The 15,006-nt window shown below is 41.6% G+C and overlaps 1 protein-coding gene across 2 annotated transcripts in view; it reads left to right on the top strand.

The window, feature by feature from the left end:
• coq8aa (coenzyme Q8A, genome duplicate a) overlaps positions 1 to 14,713 on the top strand; it is a 31,805-nt gene extending 17,092 nt beyond the window's left edge. The window contains exons 7-17 of one of the 2 annotated variants that reach the window (XM_049589625.1): positions 1,585 to 1,650; positions 2,677 to 2,805; positions 6,720 to 6,805; positions 6,903 to 7,043; positions 7,392 to 7,473; positions 7,574 to 7,667; positions 8,927 to 9,068; positions 9,377 to 9,484; positions 9,626 to 9,691; positions 10,870 to 10,956; positions 11,831 to 14,713. In XM_049589625.1, the coding sequence (XP_049445582.1) occupies positions 1,585 to 1,650; positions 2,677 to 2,805; positions 6,720 to 6,805; positions 6,903 to 7,043; positions 7,392 to 7,473; positions 7,574 to 7,667; positions 8,927 to 9,068; positions 9,377 to 9,484; positions 9,626 to 9,691; positions 10,870 to 10,956; positions 11,831 to 12,127 (1,298 nt within the window). In that variant the 3' untranslated portion in view covers positions 12,128 to 14,713. Of the gene's footprint in view, positions 1 to 1,584; positions 1,660 to 2,676; positions 2,806 to 6,719; positions 6,806 to 6,902; positions 7,044 to 7,391; positions 7,474 to 7,573; positions 7,668 to 8,926; positions 9,069 to 9,376; positions 9,485 to 9,625; positions 9,692 to 10,869; positions 10,957 to 11,830 lie in introns of both variants that reach the window. The other variant, XM_049589624.1, reaches the window with a different exon arrangement.
• Positions 14,714 to 15,006: the final 293 nt, after the last annotated feature.

Here is a 15,006-nt window from a genome sequence, read left to right on the forward strand (position 1 = left end):
ACTCACCAAAGGATGTTTTTACAGAGTCACTGTATGACTGTGCTTTTATGTCTTGTTTTACAACCTTTTTATGCTCTCTGACATATGAGATTGTTATTGTTTGTCTGGAGTCTGAGGTAAAAAAGTGTAGTCTACATATTGTTTTAGGTCAGTAGAATCATTTCATTGCTCCAGGGCTCTGCTTCCACTGTTTTAAAACAGAGCTTCTAACAAACGGAGAGATTGTTTACACACTAAATACATGATTTTAGCACTATTTGAACTTACACAAAGTTCGCATTGATCATTGAAAGTGCTGCTACTTTTACACCTGATTTCATCACTGCAGCTCAAAATAACACGAGACACCTATGTGAAGAGAACTAGGATAAACAGATAATATTTTATCAGTAAAGCCAATAATCCACACACTGTTAATCAGCTCCCGTTATTCTAAAGCCTACACTACGTCAGATAGACCTCATCAGTCTTTCTCTAGGCTACCTTTCCAGCCATGACTTCAGCAGCAGAAACATTCTGGTGTTACTTTAAAGTGTTTTATGTGACATATTCAGAGTAGTTTCATCATCATCCATCTAAACAGCAAGAAATACTCTTTATTGATGTCACGTAGCATTATAACTCACTGATACCTGCACGTAATTAAGTCTTGGCTGACTGTAAACTTTTACATAGCATCTACATTTCTACATTTCCATATTATCCGTTAAAAGTCACAGTCAGTTGCAGACACTGTCAGTACCCATGGAGAGAGACTCTCACTGCAGCCTGTTCTATTTTGTTCTGGTAATGTTGGCGCACAGCCTCGTTCTGTGGACGATAAACGAGGTGCAGACTGCTAAAGGAAGAAATACAGTGAGTGCTGGACGGAGCAGTGAGTGACAACAACCCTGCCCACATTTAAGAGGACTGTTTGCAGTGGGAACACTAGGGTCTAGCTACCATGTCTGAAGGGTTACTGTTGGTTCCAAAGGTACCATACTGAAAGTGTTTGGTGGGAACGGGGCTTATACTGTAATGGGAAAATGCACAGCCCGTCAGCGTTGTTAATATATTGTTTTTTTCAAAAGCCATGGACCTCTACTTAATGAGTGCATTATGACTGTTTTACAGTTTTTTAAAAGCAATGACCACACCTGGAGTAAAAAAACTGCCATTTGCTTGTATTTGATGCCAGTTTTTGATGCCTTTGGAAATTCACCATAATCAGATTTTTTTTGGTGAAATCTGTCAGCCTGTGTCCACATACAGGACCTACATTTCTGTCCAGTTTAGACAAAAACAGGACAAAAGGTTTAACAAAAAGGTCGATCTCTGTTGGGATCCTTTCCATAATGTTATCAGACACTTATAATAACAATCTGAGCCTGCCAGTGGCAAAAACAAACAATTTTAGTGGGTGTAAATCGACAGTGTGAGCATGCCAAGTTGTTATTTTGCAGGCTGCAGCACTCTCCCTCAATACTGGATCAGTTTCAAAAGTTACTGTTCCCATTAGTCCTCCAGGTTGAAAAGTACCGAAGTTACCCTTTGTGCCACTCCACATTAATTGTGTTGTTGTTGCTGTCTTTGTATTTCCGCCAGGCCTAGCTGTAGGTTTGGGGATCGGAGCACTTGCGGAAGTTGCCAAGAAGACCATGAGACATAATGGTGCGGCAGGTAACGAGACTAACACACCCACGCTTGCACAGCTTCCACGGCTAACCTTTTCTTTACCACACAGCTGCACATAAAAAGGCTGTGATTGCATTTGCATCGATGTTCAGGTATTTATGAGATTCAAATGTTTGAATTCTGTGTTTAAATTGTGAAATTTTGAAGTCTTACAGCAGGTTAATCCTGTCTAGGACTGTACAAGGCCAGTTTCACCGTTGTCATGCTGCATGGTTTGGAATGCGTTGTGCCATGGCTTTGTGTGGGCAGAAAAATGAGCAAAGTAAAAAAAGTAGACCGCGTCTTGGCCGAGTTTTTTGCCTGCAAGGACCGGTTTTTCTGTTTCTGTTTATTATGAGACTTTGCAGCTGCCTTCCTGATGAATAGCACCACTGTAAAAGCTAGCGTCATTCACTGCCCATCCTTCTTGCATGTTGGTACACGCTGCACACGTTGTATATGTCAACAGAACGCAGTTAGCAATCAGGCCGCCTCCCACACCAACCTGCCAGCTAAACAGACATTCTTGCTCTGCACAGCGAGCCTGCTAATCCCAAAACAGAGCTAAGCTGAAGCAGCGTACGGGCGTAAATCTGTGGCATTTGTGCGTCTGTTTCTGAGCATTTGTCTGAGTGTGAGTTAATCCCAGCAGGAACGAACTCAACACACTCGTAAGTGTGTGTGTGTGTGGTAAATCTCTGCTAAAGCCTCTGAAGGCAGCTTCAGACACACTAAAACACACTACCTGACGACCTACTGACACATATACACACAGACACACACATCTACTAAGGCAAGGCCGTACACACATGCACATATTTTATATAACCTTGAACCTTAAGCTAGTGATATTGAGATTGATTATTCCAAATCACCTGTTCATAAAACAAAAGAAAAGTTACATAGCTACAGATGTAGATAAAACTTTAGCTCTCAAGTATGACTTCAGTGTTGAGACAGGCTGTCAGAGGAGGCATTGTACGCAACAGGAACCAACATCCTCTCTGTTTTGTTCTTTTGCAGCTGACTCTAAAAAAGCTGTTCTGGACTCCAGCCCCTTCCTGAACGAGGCCAACGCCGAACGCATTGTCAGAACCCTGTGTAAAGTGAGAGGAGCTGCATTAAAACTGGGACAGATGCTCAGCATTCAAGGTGTGTGACACACACATACTGTACATACATCAAGCATGCCGCAGAAGTCGGTGTTACCAGTGTTACATGCAAGCGGCACCCTCCAGGGCTGAATAATGAAGCCCATACGGAAGTGACAAGGCTGGCTCCAGAAGCCAATTAAACCTCATCTACCCCCATGTTAAAATGGCCAGCTTTATAGTGGAAATAAACATGTTTACAGCCTGGTACAAAAACAGTTTGGGCCCCTTTAGCTAATTTCTCCAAGTCATGACAATTGTATTAAGTTGAATTTGAAATAACTCACCCGCTTACATTTTAATTAAGGCTTAAAGTTGCTCAAAATGAAGGACGTGGTGGCTTTGAGTGACAGGCTGTCTGCCGATAGCATCCTTGGCTTTTCAGTCAGATCCACCCTAGCTCCTTCACAGCTCCAGCCTCTTGCCCAGATATGCTCAAGTCTTGCCCAAAAAAGCAAGATGGCGACGGCCAAAATGCCGCAGCAGCTGCAGCCATTATTTTTAGAGTCTAAGGTTGCGCCCACCACCCCCACCATCATTTTGACTGAGTAGCAGAAGTCAGATTTCACTCATATGGTTGAGTTGACTGACAGGAGAATTTGGTGTTTTAAAAAAAACCAAATTCACCTATTTGGAAATATTTTGGATTTAAACCCCAGTGCTCATAGGGAACCTGAATATGCTAATAAAGGGAAAGGAGTTGGTTACATCGCTAAGAAGTTGGAGGTGTGCAGCTTCTCTTCTTCCATTACTCCCTGCAGTATTTCAAACTGATCTATTGTCAACAAATGCCAAAAATGACCATTGTCTTGTTTTATAGGTGCACTTTTGTTGAACAATAGAGGTAGTGCTAATCTCACTGACCCATCCATTGCATTTCCTGTGAATACTACATAATAAAAGTCAACTCGTGTTTCGCCAGTTAAATGCTTTTAAACTGAAGCTGCAGCAGGAGGAAATGTTCGGTTTGCATCAGCAGTGATGTACTGCAGCACTATTTTTGTGTAAAATTAAGTAAAAGCTGTAATTAGGGATGCATTGATGTTTAAAATAACAATTCTGGCCAATACTGATTCCGATGTTGTTTTGTTGTTGTTTATTTTGTTTTTGTTGTTATTTATTTCCCCTTTTCTGCCAGGGAAACAAAAAATCTTTCTCATACATTAGAAAACATTACACTAACTTTGAATGAGCACAATTTCTCCTTCAAACAACCGTATTTATTAAAGTTTCTCACCAAAAACTACATTTTACAGGATTATATTAGAACACATCATGAGAATGTTGTTTTAACTTACCTTCGACCAGTGCTCATTTTTACAGAGGAGAGCTTAAATGCACCATAATTTAACTCGGCACAACCTGCGTTAGCTGTTAATTCTGGCCATCAGCTGCTAATAGCTAACGTTAACCAGCTCTCCTCCTGCTGATGTCAACATGGATATGTTGTTCACAATGCAGCTTTATCAGGGAAACAATAGAGTGCGTCCCCTGGTGCACAGAAAGTGAGTGTACTGCATCCTGTCTTCCTGGGAAGATCTCTCCCTGTCCCAAACATGTTTTCTATTGTCTCCAGGACGACCAGACACTGAGAGATCGGAGCCCTGCTTTTAGCCTGGGCAAAATTGTTGTGACACAACGGAGAAACATCGGCCGCTGCCGTTAGTGAATGTAATCTTATTTGCTGACAGGCCGATGGCAGTCAACAAGGCAAATACTGGCTGATAGTAAAGTGTGACCGATGATACGGTGTTCCCCTAATAAGACGATCAACTGTGGGGAAAATGTCCTCACTGTGCATCTCTATCAGACATCTGACTCAGTACAGATGAAGTGGTGTTTTGGTGAGCTGTAGATGCCTTCCTGTATGCTTTGTCAGTGCTTTGATATCGACCCTTTCCCGCACACAAACACGCAGGCAGCAGCAGCTGAGAATCAGCCGTAATGTAGGTTAATATTAGCTTGTGTTTGGCACACATTCACCAGACAAAGTTCAAGAGCGACAGGCCGGTGGCCGTAAACATTCTGGCACAGAGTTTGCCTGGATCATGTTACAGCACTAAACACATCATTAATTTTGTTTATCTCTGTTGTCCCCGCTGCCTGACCTTGGCTGCTGACCCTTGCTCTTTGGCATTCACATACTGAGCTTATAACATGTTAGTGTACACTTTACACAGACAGTTAAGCGCAGTGAGTGTGATAAATCCCCAAAATTGTAATAGGTGAGAAAAGGGCACTGGCAGCCCAGTGTGTGCTAACCAGGACTCAGCACACTGGACTGACCTTGTGTACATGAGTGTGGTTATTTGCAGAACTGGCACAGCTTTACTCTGTCGCCAAGGTGGCAACAAGTTGATTCTCAAATCTAAAATGGATAAAAAGGTCATAGTAATCTACCGTGGCTAGACACACACACTCAAGTCCCAGCTCTACTTACAGAGAGTGAACAAGGTTGAAAGACTTAGAGAATCTTACAGAATAATAGAGAACACTAAAACATGGCTGGAGTCAAGTATATCTGCATGATGAAAGTCACCACAGTGGCCTTTGTGCACTGCTGACATTTATCTGTCAGAGCAGGAATTCAGTTGTGGCTGGATGATTGTGCGTCCAACCATTGTGCCCTTTAGCTCCGCTCCAAAATAGTGTCAACCTTGAGGGGACTGAAGCTATTTTAAAACTGATAATTGAGTTTGAAGTGCTGATTATTTATATCATCAGCACTATCAGCCAAGATAATATTTGTAGCTGCCAAAATAAGCTTTTAATGGAATAAAGTATTATTGACTGTAATTAAACCTGGAATCTTTAGCCCTGTTTCACCGAGAAGTTCAGTTCAGTTCAGTTCAGTTCAGTTCAGTTCGGTTGTTTTCTGTTTCCACTGTGAAAAGTTGTGGATGGTACCAATGGGACTGTTCCAAACATCCCCATTTTTGGTCCCCCCTCTGTTGGGGTACCTAGCACACAGATCTGGTACTAAAAGGTGGAGCTGTGAACACTGCAGTCTGTTGATTGGTCAATAGAGGACGGTCACTCTGCTCTGCTTTTATTAGTAAACTGTAACTATAAAATTAAAGCATGTTTTGCTGCGTCTCACAGCGGCTGGAGTCAGAAAGAAAATAACTTAATTCACTGGGCCGACTGTTGGCGACTTTTAAGGTGGAACGCTAACTTGTAATGTTACTCAATGCACGAGTTGATGATGTGAATCCCTCAACACACCTTAAATATCACTGTGACAACTTTGACCATCACTTTAGTTTTTATATGACACACACTTTTAGTAATGAGTGGATCTTTAAGTGTTACTATATATTCATTTCGACTGGATTATATGAACTGCATATATTCTAATCTTCACTCTTGAGGAAGAAGAAGAATTGCGGAGAGTCGTTCCTGTGGGCTGCAGCAACACTAAACCCCTGAGCTTGCCTGAGAAGGACTAAATGCACAAACCCGCTATTCTTAAATATCACATGGCATGGAGAGAGACTCTCACTGCAGCCTGTTCTATTTTGTTCTGAACATGTCAGCATGCAGCCTCGTTCTGTGGACGATAAACGAGGGGCAGACTTCCATCTGTGTCACCAGTAATGAGGAAATATAGTGAGTGCTGGACGGAGCAGTGAGTGACAACAACCCCGCCCACATTTAAGAGTACTGTTTGCAGTGGAAACTCTAGGGTCTAGGTACCATGTCTGAAGGGTTACTGTTGGTTCCAAAGGTACCATACTGAAAGTGTTTGGTGGAAACAAGGCTATAGTGATTTGATGAAAATACACAGCCCATCAGTGTTGTTAATATATTATTTTTTTTAAAGCTATAAACCTCTACTTAATGAGTGCATTATGTCATGTATAACCTACATTTCTGTCCAGTTTAGACAAACGCACGTGTGTTTCTGTATTTCAGATGACGCATTCATCAACCCCCAACTCGCCAAGATCTTTGAGCGTGTAAGACAGAGCGCTGACTTCATGCCGATCAAACAAATGACAGTAAGGGGCTTTTCTTTTTCTTTATCTGGGGAATATAATTGGATATGGTATATTTTAACTGGTGATATAATTATCAACTACTTGTGTCCCTCTGTAGAAAGCACTCAACAGTGACTTGGGTCCTAACTGGAGAGACAAGCTGGAGTCGTTCGAGGACCGTCCGTTCGCAGCCGCGTCCATTGGCCAAGTTCACCTGGCGAGGATGAAGGACGGCAGGGAGGTGGCCATGAAAATACAGGTACACTATGAACGTGTGTGTACACGACAGTCTCATGTTATTAAGAGAAACACTGTAACTGGAGAGGGTGTCACATTTGTTTATCCTCTTTGTTTTTCTTAAACATGCGGTCAGAGAGAAACCACACATTATCTGACCTCTCTGGTCTGTTTACTGACTTTGTTTACAGAACACAGATGAGTGTAAAAATCAGAGGCATTAAAAAACAGTAAATAGATTATGCGTAAAATGTGATTACGATTAAGGAGACCACAGAAGAGTTAATGACATGTCAATTTGGTGTACTTCCCCTCCACATTTTATGAGCACATTAAAGTAACAAATGTGTCTTCCTCTGTTTGTACCCAGTACCCCGGTGTGGCTCAGAGTATCAACAGTGACGTCAACAACTTGATGACGGTGCTGAATATGAGCAATGCCCTGCCCGAAGGTACACATTCAAATGCAAACACAATCACGCTCACCTTCTCATTAATACACGAGCAGCACACACGTGCACAGCTGCCCTCATTGTCTTTGTCTCTCTTTAGGTCTGTTTCCAGAGCACCTGATAGACGTGATGAGTAGAGAGCTGGCGCTGGAGTGCGATTATGTTAGAGAAGCCCAGTGTGCAAAGAAGTTCAGGTGAGTGTTATGTAGCATATGTCTAACATGTGGCATGGAAGCTACGTGGCACATAAGTGGAGCAGAGTTGGTTTTCACCTGCTTCACAGACTGTTTCTTTAGTGTGTGGTTGCTGCCAGCTTCACTGTCTGTGTATTGAGTTTTGCCAAGTGATGATGCAGTTGGTTATGGAGGGTTTGGAAGCCACTGCATCTGTGTCCCCTGTACTTTGGCTGTTAGGGCCCTGACACACCAAGCTGACGGTTGGTCCTTAGTCAGTGCCAGGCTGTTGTCCCTCATTGGCCCCTGTCAGCTTTTCTTTTGGCCGATTCAGCATGTTGAATTGGCTTTGGTGACGGCAGAGCCCGTTGGTAAATAAAATGACTCTGATTGGCAGTTCAGCTCAGCTCATGAGAAGAGAAATGAGGGTGAGGAAAGTAAACAAACAGCTTAAGTTAAGAGGGAGTGAGACCAAACAAACTTGTTGCATCAGTTAAGATTATCTATCTTTAGCCATTGAGCTCCTGAGCAGAATGTTTCGTGATGGTTTGTGTTGTTCACTTGTGCACGTAAATGCGTTGTTGTTTCAACACTGGGTTGTGTTGTTAATGTGCTTACTGGCTAACTAGCATCAAAGACGGTCATCCAGTTTCCCTATTTGAATGACGATTACCATCTGCTGGTATGGAGAATTACTTCCTTTCATGCAGGGCCAGAACGTACATGCTGGTTGGCCGTCAAAAGACGCAGCAGCGGGCCTTTGTCGCCACTAGTTTTCTGAAGACAGTTTGGTGTGTCTGGGCCTTAGATTCCAGCAGCCCTCTCTCTCAATACTGGGCCAATTCCATAAATTGTTGTCCCCATTAGTCACTCAAAAACATGGGAAAATAGCCTACTCTTGAAGCATCACTTGTTATTTTCTGACAGTGTTATACGTTGTACATATGTTTATATTTCATCAGTGCTCAGGAATTAAACACAAAAACATGGATAAATAGGATCCAGGTTGAAAGGTACTGGAGTTACCCTTTAATTCTAGGGCTAACTGCACCCTGACCCACATTGGAGCTTAATTTATGGCTTGATATGACTCTTAACACCATCGCTGCGGTGCATAATGTGCTGTCGCTATGTTATGGAACACACAGCAGTACAGAGATTCATATTACACTCTTTGGTTTAAGGTCAGAATATAGATATAGATTTACAGACTCTGGATGGACTACCTGCCTACCTAACCTGGATTTATGTCTTTGTATCTGTTCATCTGTCTGACCCAGAGAGCTACTGAAGGACCATCCGTTCTTCTACGTGCCAGAGGTGATAGACGAGCTGTCCGGTGGCCATGTCCTGACCACAGAGCTTGTCTCAGGGTTTCCCCTCGACCAGGCTGAGAACCTCACACAGGAGCTGAAGAACGAGGTACAGCTGACAAACCAGACAGATGAAGGGATCATTAGATGTTTAGCTGACTAATGTGTGTGTTCATCTTGAGTGGAAAGCTAAGTCAATGTGTTCAGGGGGTGTATGTGTGTATGTATGTGTGTTTGTGGTAGACAGAACTAGTTTCTTTCTGATCAGTAAATACAAAGGTGGATGCATCTCTGGTGGCAGAACTGGGAACTCTTTTCTGCCGCCACCTGTCTCTGTTTTTACCCCCTCCCCTCTCCTTTCATTTCCTCCCATAAACCCCAGCTTTTCTTACATCCTGGTGTTTGTGTCTGTTTCAGATCTGTGAGAACATCTTGATGTTGTGCCTCAGAGAGCTGTTTGAGTTCAGGTACATGCAGACTGACCCGAACTGGTCCAACTTCTTCTATGATCCACAGACACACAGGGTGAGTCTGCCTACAGCCTGAATACCACTGTTACTATAGTTACTTCTACTATGATTAATGATAAATACATCAATACGGCATTAACAGAGAGATTTGAGAGTAATGAAAATTAAAGGTGATCACTGGATTGTGTCTCTCCAGGTGGCGTTGCTGGACTTTGGAGCCACGAGAGGATTCGATCAGAGTTTCACAGATGTCTACATAGAGGTAAAATCAGTGAACCTCATTCTTACTTTTTTTTTAACTTAGATTTCCAACAGTGCCGTATTTTTGATCACCAGAAACAACGCCCTCTGTTAACACACCTGTCACATCCCTATTGTTCTTGTTTATGTTTTGATTTGTTGCAGAAAAGACAATTTGAAACCTGAAGTGGAAACAAAACCAAAATTGTACTGTTTTTTTTAAAATTCCAACAGTGTCTTTATTGATTTTAACAACAATAAACAAAGACATACACATTCACGTGTACCAGTATGTGTATATATACATCCACAAACACGCAAAAAAGACACTTAAACAAAATCTCGTTACAGCCGCTGAAGATTTAACACATATGTAATCCAACCCCACCACTAAAGTGTATATATATATATATATATATATATATATATATATATAAAATTTAAAAATGAATAAAATTTAATTGTATTCATTTAATTTAATTTAATTAAAAATTAAAAAATAAAATAAAAATATAAAATGAAATAAAAGAAGTCATAAATTACAGGTTGAGGATCATGTTAGTGCAATACAATACACCTCAGTTTAAGTACACATTACAGTGACGTACAAATTTTGATAATAATTAAAGAAAAAAACTTTGACAGATTTGGACATTGCAGAGGTTCACTTACAGCATATCCTCTGGTGCTTCCATCATGAACGGACCCCAGATGTTGTAGAAATGAGTGATTGATTACCCCTGATAGCTTATATAATTTTTTCCAGGGACAGAGTTGTCGATAGTTCAGAAATCCATTTCCCCATAGCCGGCCTACTGATTTTCTTCCAAGAAAGAACAATAACTCTTTCAGACAATAACAGGCCCATTTCATTAAAAAAATGTGTTTTCTCCTTCTACTGTTGTGATTGGCTGGATATAAACCAAGTATAAAAAGCTTTGAGTCTAGAGGTATTTTTATGGATAATATGATGGATACTCTGTCTCACTGCTTCCCAGAACAGAACTTTTTTATTTGAGCACACTGCCAAAAGCAGTGGAAGAGTGAACTTACTGTGGAAGTGAATTCTTGAAAAATTGAAACATACCTCAGTTATAAGATTTTTTTTGCCATGCATGAGATATTGAAACATGCCTGAGAGATGGAGACCGAGACATTTAAGTGATGGTGGTAACAGTCATCACCTGTTTGTGATTGTAGATAATCCATTCAGCTGCCGAAGGAGACAGAGAGGGAGTGCTGAAAAAATCTATCGAGATGAAGTTCCTGACTGGGTATGAGTCCAAGGTAAATATCTCTTTATTTGTCTGTGTACTCCACACATACACTGGCTGTAAATGTTGGCATTGGTACAGCTGTACCAAGAGAAACAGGACGTAGCGGTGACAGAAACTGAAAACAAAAACATCAGTGGTTGTAGTGAAACTGACATAAGCATCCAACGAGAGATGTGGATTTGGAGATTGTTTCATCTGTCATGAAAGAATAGTTTCACCAATTGAAGTGGGTTGCATGAGGTACTTATCCATAGTCAGTGTATTAGTAGATGTTGGTCAGCACACCCCCAGTACTGCCATGGAAGCTAAGCAATACACTGCTGTGGATGAGGGCAGCAACAAAATATATTTTAACCATCTAATAAGTCCTACCTATAAAATATAAAACAGTACACGTTATATTGAGAATATTTTCACTGCTTTACCTTGCTGCGACAGCGATTTCTAAAGAGGAACTGAAACAATTTTGTCGCCAGACTCCATTGAGAAAAAGAGTAATTTTAGCTTGCTGAACACAGGAGCTGCTGGTCTACAGCTGCCTCAGTTAGTTAGTTTGTTTGTGTTATTGCGTGACTTATGTGTTTAAAACGGTTAGTTCAGACTCCCCAAAAGCCACATAATAACACAAACAAACTAACTGTTTGAGGCAGCGGTAGACCAGCAGCTCCTGTGTTCAGCAAGCTAAAATTGCTGTTTTTCTCAATGGAGTCTGGTGGCTTTGACGAGAGCATAAATAGGGAACTGATTAAGTTAATTCAGCAAGGTAAAGCAGTGAAAATATTCTCCTTTACTCCTTTTTTTTTTAAACCAGACCTATTTGACTGTGCAGACTGGTCATTAGCTGAGACGAAACATGCAACGTGTTTTTCTCTCCCTGTATCCAGGCAATGATAAACGCCCATGTGGACGCAGTGATGATCCTCGGAGAGGCCTTTGCCTCCACAGAGGAATTTGAATTTGGCTCCCAGTCCACCACAGAGAGAATCCACAACCTCATCCCTGTGATGCTCAAACACCGACTCACCCCGCCTCCTGAGGAGACGTACTCACTCCACCGTAAGATGGGAGGCTCATTTCTCATCTGCTCTCGGCTGGATGCAAAGCTGCGGTGTAAGGACATGTTCCAAAAAGCATATCAGAAGTACTGGGAAGGACGCACGCCACCCTCTCAGTCAGCCTAAGCTCATCCCAAGTGTCAGGCGATTTGATGGACGGATCCTGGGGCCAACGGACGGCAAGTGCAAGTCGGCAGCGAGATCGTGGTGTGGGGACGCACAACTGCAAAGCGGAGGCCGTGTTACCAGCTAGTAACTGGTTATCGAGCACCAGCATATGTTTCCCATTTTAGGTACCCGGCTACGATTGAGAGGCGCTTATTTACAGCCATCATGTCTTTGTTTGAGAGGCAGCAGCAACATCTGGAGTGCTTTAAGACCAAACTCTATATATGGCCCTGCGAGGACAGACTGAGAAGACTGAGGAGGATGGAGGGAGAGAGACAAACAGCCTTGCGTTAGTAGTTAATGTGTAAAATGAATGTAAAAAAGTTGGAATTTCATTGCTTTCAAGATGATTCTTGTATGTTCATGTGTTTTGCTTTGCTGTGTTTTGAAAAATCAGTTTGCAATCTGCCAGAAACATCACAGGTGAAAACATCAAACAATGATTGTATTAAAGAAGAGGACTAAACTCTTTATGTAAACCCACAGTCACATAATAGAAGGGGTCAGTACAATACAGAGGCAGTATGAGTCACAGAATTGGCCAGGACCAACATGTCTGGGAAGTTTGATTAGCTTGTCTGGATATGAATAATAAGGCTTGGTCTAAATGTAGACAGCAGAATACATGTTGAAGTTTTCATAAGAACAAAATTGTTTTTTGAGATGTTGCCAAGCGATCAAGTTCGAGATGATTTACCCATTTATAGAAAATGTGACAAACTGGAATTTGTCAGCATTCACACACAAGGAGGGCTAAGTTTGAACTCATGTATGTGTAGTTCTCTGTCAGTGTAGCCATAAAGATTTCAGTTGCTGTTAATAGCTTTTAGCTTTTAAGGGAGGCTTTCTGTGGGCAGAACATTGATTCAAACTGTCGGTCTGTTTCAAATGAACATTAACATGACATTCAGGATCTATATGTGTCAATGAACCTCGGGTTAAAGGTACAGTGTGTAGGATTGAGGGGGATATACTAGCAGAAATGGAATATAGGTTTTGTTTAATGTATAAGCACTATTTTTTTTTTTTTTTTTTTTTAACGTTAAACTGCCTCTATTCAGTGTTTTTACCGGTGTAAATCACTGTATCTGTTTGTTTCGGATAGGAAGAGACCGCTGCAGAAAATTTGGCTCCCAGTGAAAACCTCCTGAACGTCTGGATCTTTAGTTATCCGGGAAAAAAGGACACATTTGCAAGTGCTTGGCTTGCGGCCCGTCTTCGACATGCCAAACAGTGTTGGAAAAACACATTTTTCTAATGTAAAACTGCTTTATTCAGTGTTTTTACCGGTTTAAATCACTGTGTCTGTTTGTTCAGGAGAGGAAGAGACCTCTGTGGATAATTTGGCTCCCGGTAAAAACCTCCTGAATATCTAGATCTTGAGTTGTCGAAGAAAAAACGTGAGCGCCAATTTGCTGGTGCAGGGCCTGTCGTTGACATGCCGAACAGTGTCGGAAAAACAGATTTTTTTAAAAATGTAAAACTGCTATATTCAGTATTTTTACCTGTTTAAAACACCGTGTCTGTTTGTTCCGGAGAGGAGGAAACCTCTGCGGATAATTTGGCTCCTGGTAAAAACCTTTCCAATATCTAGATGTTCCGTTACCTGTGAAAAAAGCTGACCATACATGTGCAGACGCTGGGCCCATCTTCAACTTGCACAACTGTTGGAAAAACACAGGTTTTTAAATGCTTTAAAGCAGATTTATTCAGTGTTTTTACCTGTTTAAATCACGGCGTCTGTTTATTTGGGAGAGGAAGAGACCACTGCGGATAATTTGGCTCCTGGGACAAACCTCCTGAACAACACACACCAAAGGAATACTAACCTGGAGAAGTTTAAGTTGTTTGTAATCTGCAGTCCTTTACTGCTGGGTACCACTAAATCCCCCTAAGTCTTGCACACTGTTTCTTTAAATGATGGTTTTACTCAGTCTTTGGGGATGAAATCTTTATATCTGTTCTTGTAGATTTTTTGTTCTTTGTGTCCTATCTGATAATTTGTCTTCAGCAGATTTAGCTCATGAATTCCAGTTGATTACATGTGTTAACTCTTGAACTGTTGCAACGTATAGAAATGAAATCATATAGATCCATGTTGCTTACTGTAAGAGGTCTGACAGAACGACAGAGCACAGCCCACATCTACCTGTGTTTAGTCATGAATGTTAATGAGCTGCCGGGATGGATGGAGCTCATCCTGATAGCGCACAAGCTCAGCTCGTGGGCTCACCTAGTTTTCCACAAGTCTGTAATCTCTCCATGCCTCCGTGGGTGTGAAATCCTCTGTCACCTGGCTGGTGTGCAGCTGTGAAACTTCTCTCAACTCTGCTGTGTGAATACAGTTATTATGGTCTCTGGTGTGAAGCAGAAAAACTGATGAAAAGAAAAAAAAAAAAAACAAGGTGCCTGTAGTTTCCAGATGATGGCTTTTAGCTTCTCGACTTTATATTTCATATCAAGACTCGGCGAAAAGATGGTTGAAGATTTCTAATCAAACTGAAAGTTGTGTATGGAAAGAGTAAATGTTTGATCTATAATTGTCATGTGGCTCTGTGTGGTTTTGTGTGTGTGATCTGAACCTCTGTATTTTTCAGCTTGGACCCTATTTTCACACTTTTTTGTTTGTTTCAGTGACTAATGGGAACAACAATTTAAAATGTCACTAGTGTCACATGATAAACAAAGACCCTTGGTTTTCTGTCCCTAAAAGTGGTGCAGCTTTGACGTTTTGCAAAGTACGCGTATGTGCCGGTCTTGTCCCTTGCCGGCACAAGGGAACACATACTGTATGTAACCTAGGTCAATAGAGTGTTGCAGGGATGACTTTTTTTGGC

This window comes from Epinephelus fuscoguttatus, linkage group LG11 (genome assembly GCF_011397635.1).
Source record: "Epinephelus fuscoguttatus linkage group LG11, E.fuscoguttatus.final_Chr_v1".
In the NCBI taxonomy this organism is placed as follows: Eukaryota; Metazoa; Chordata; class Actinopteri; order Perciformes; family Serranidae; genus Epinephelus; species Epinephelus fuscoguttatus.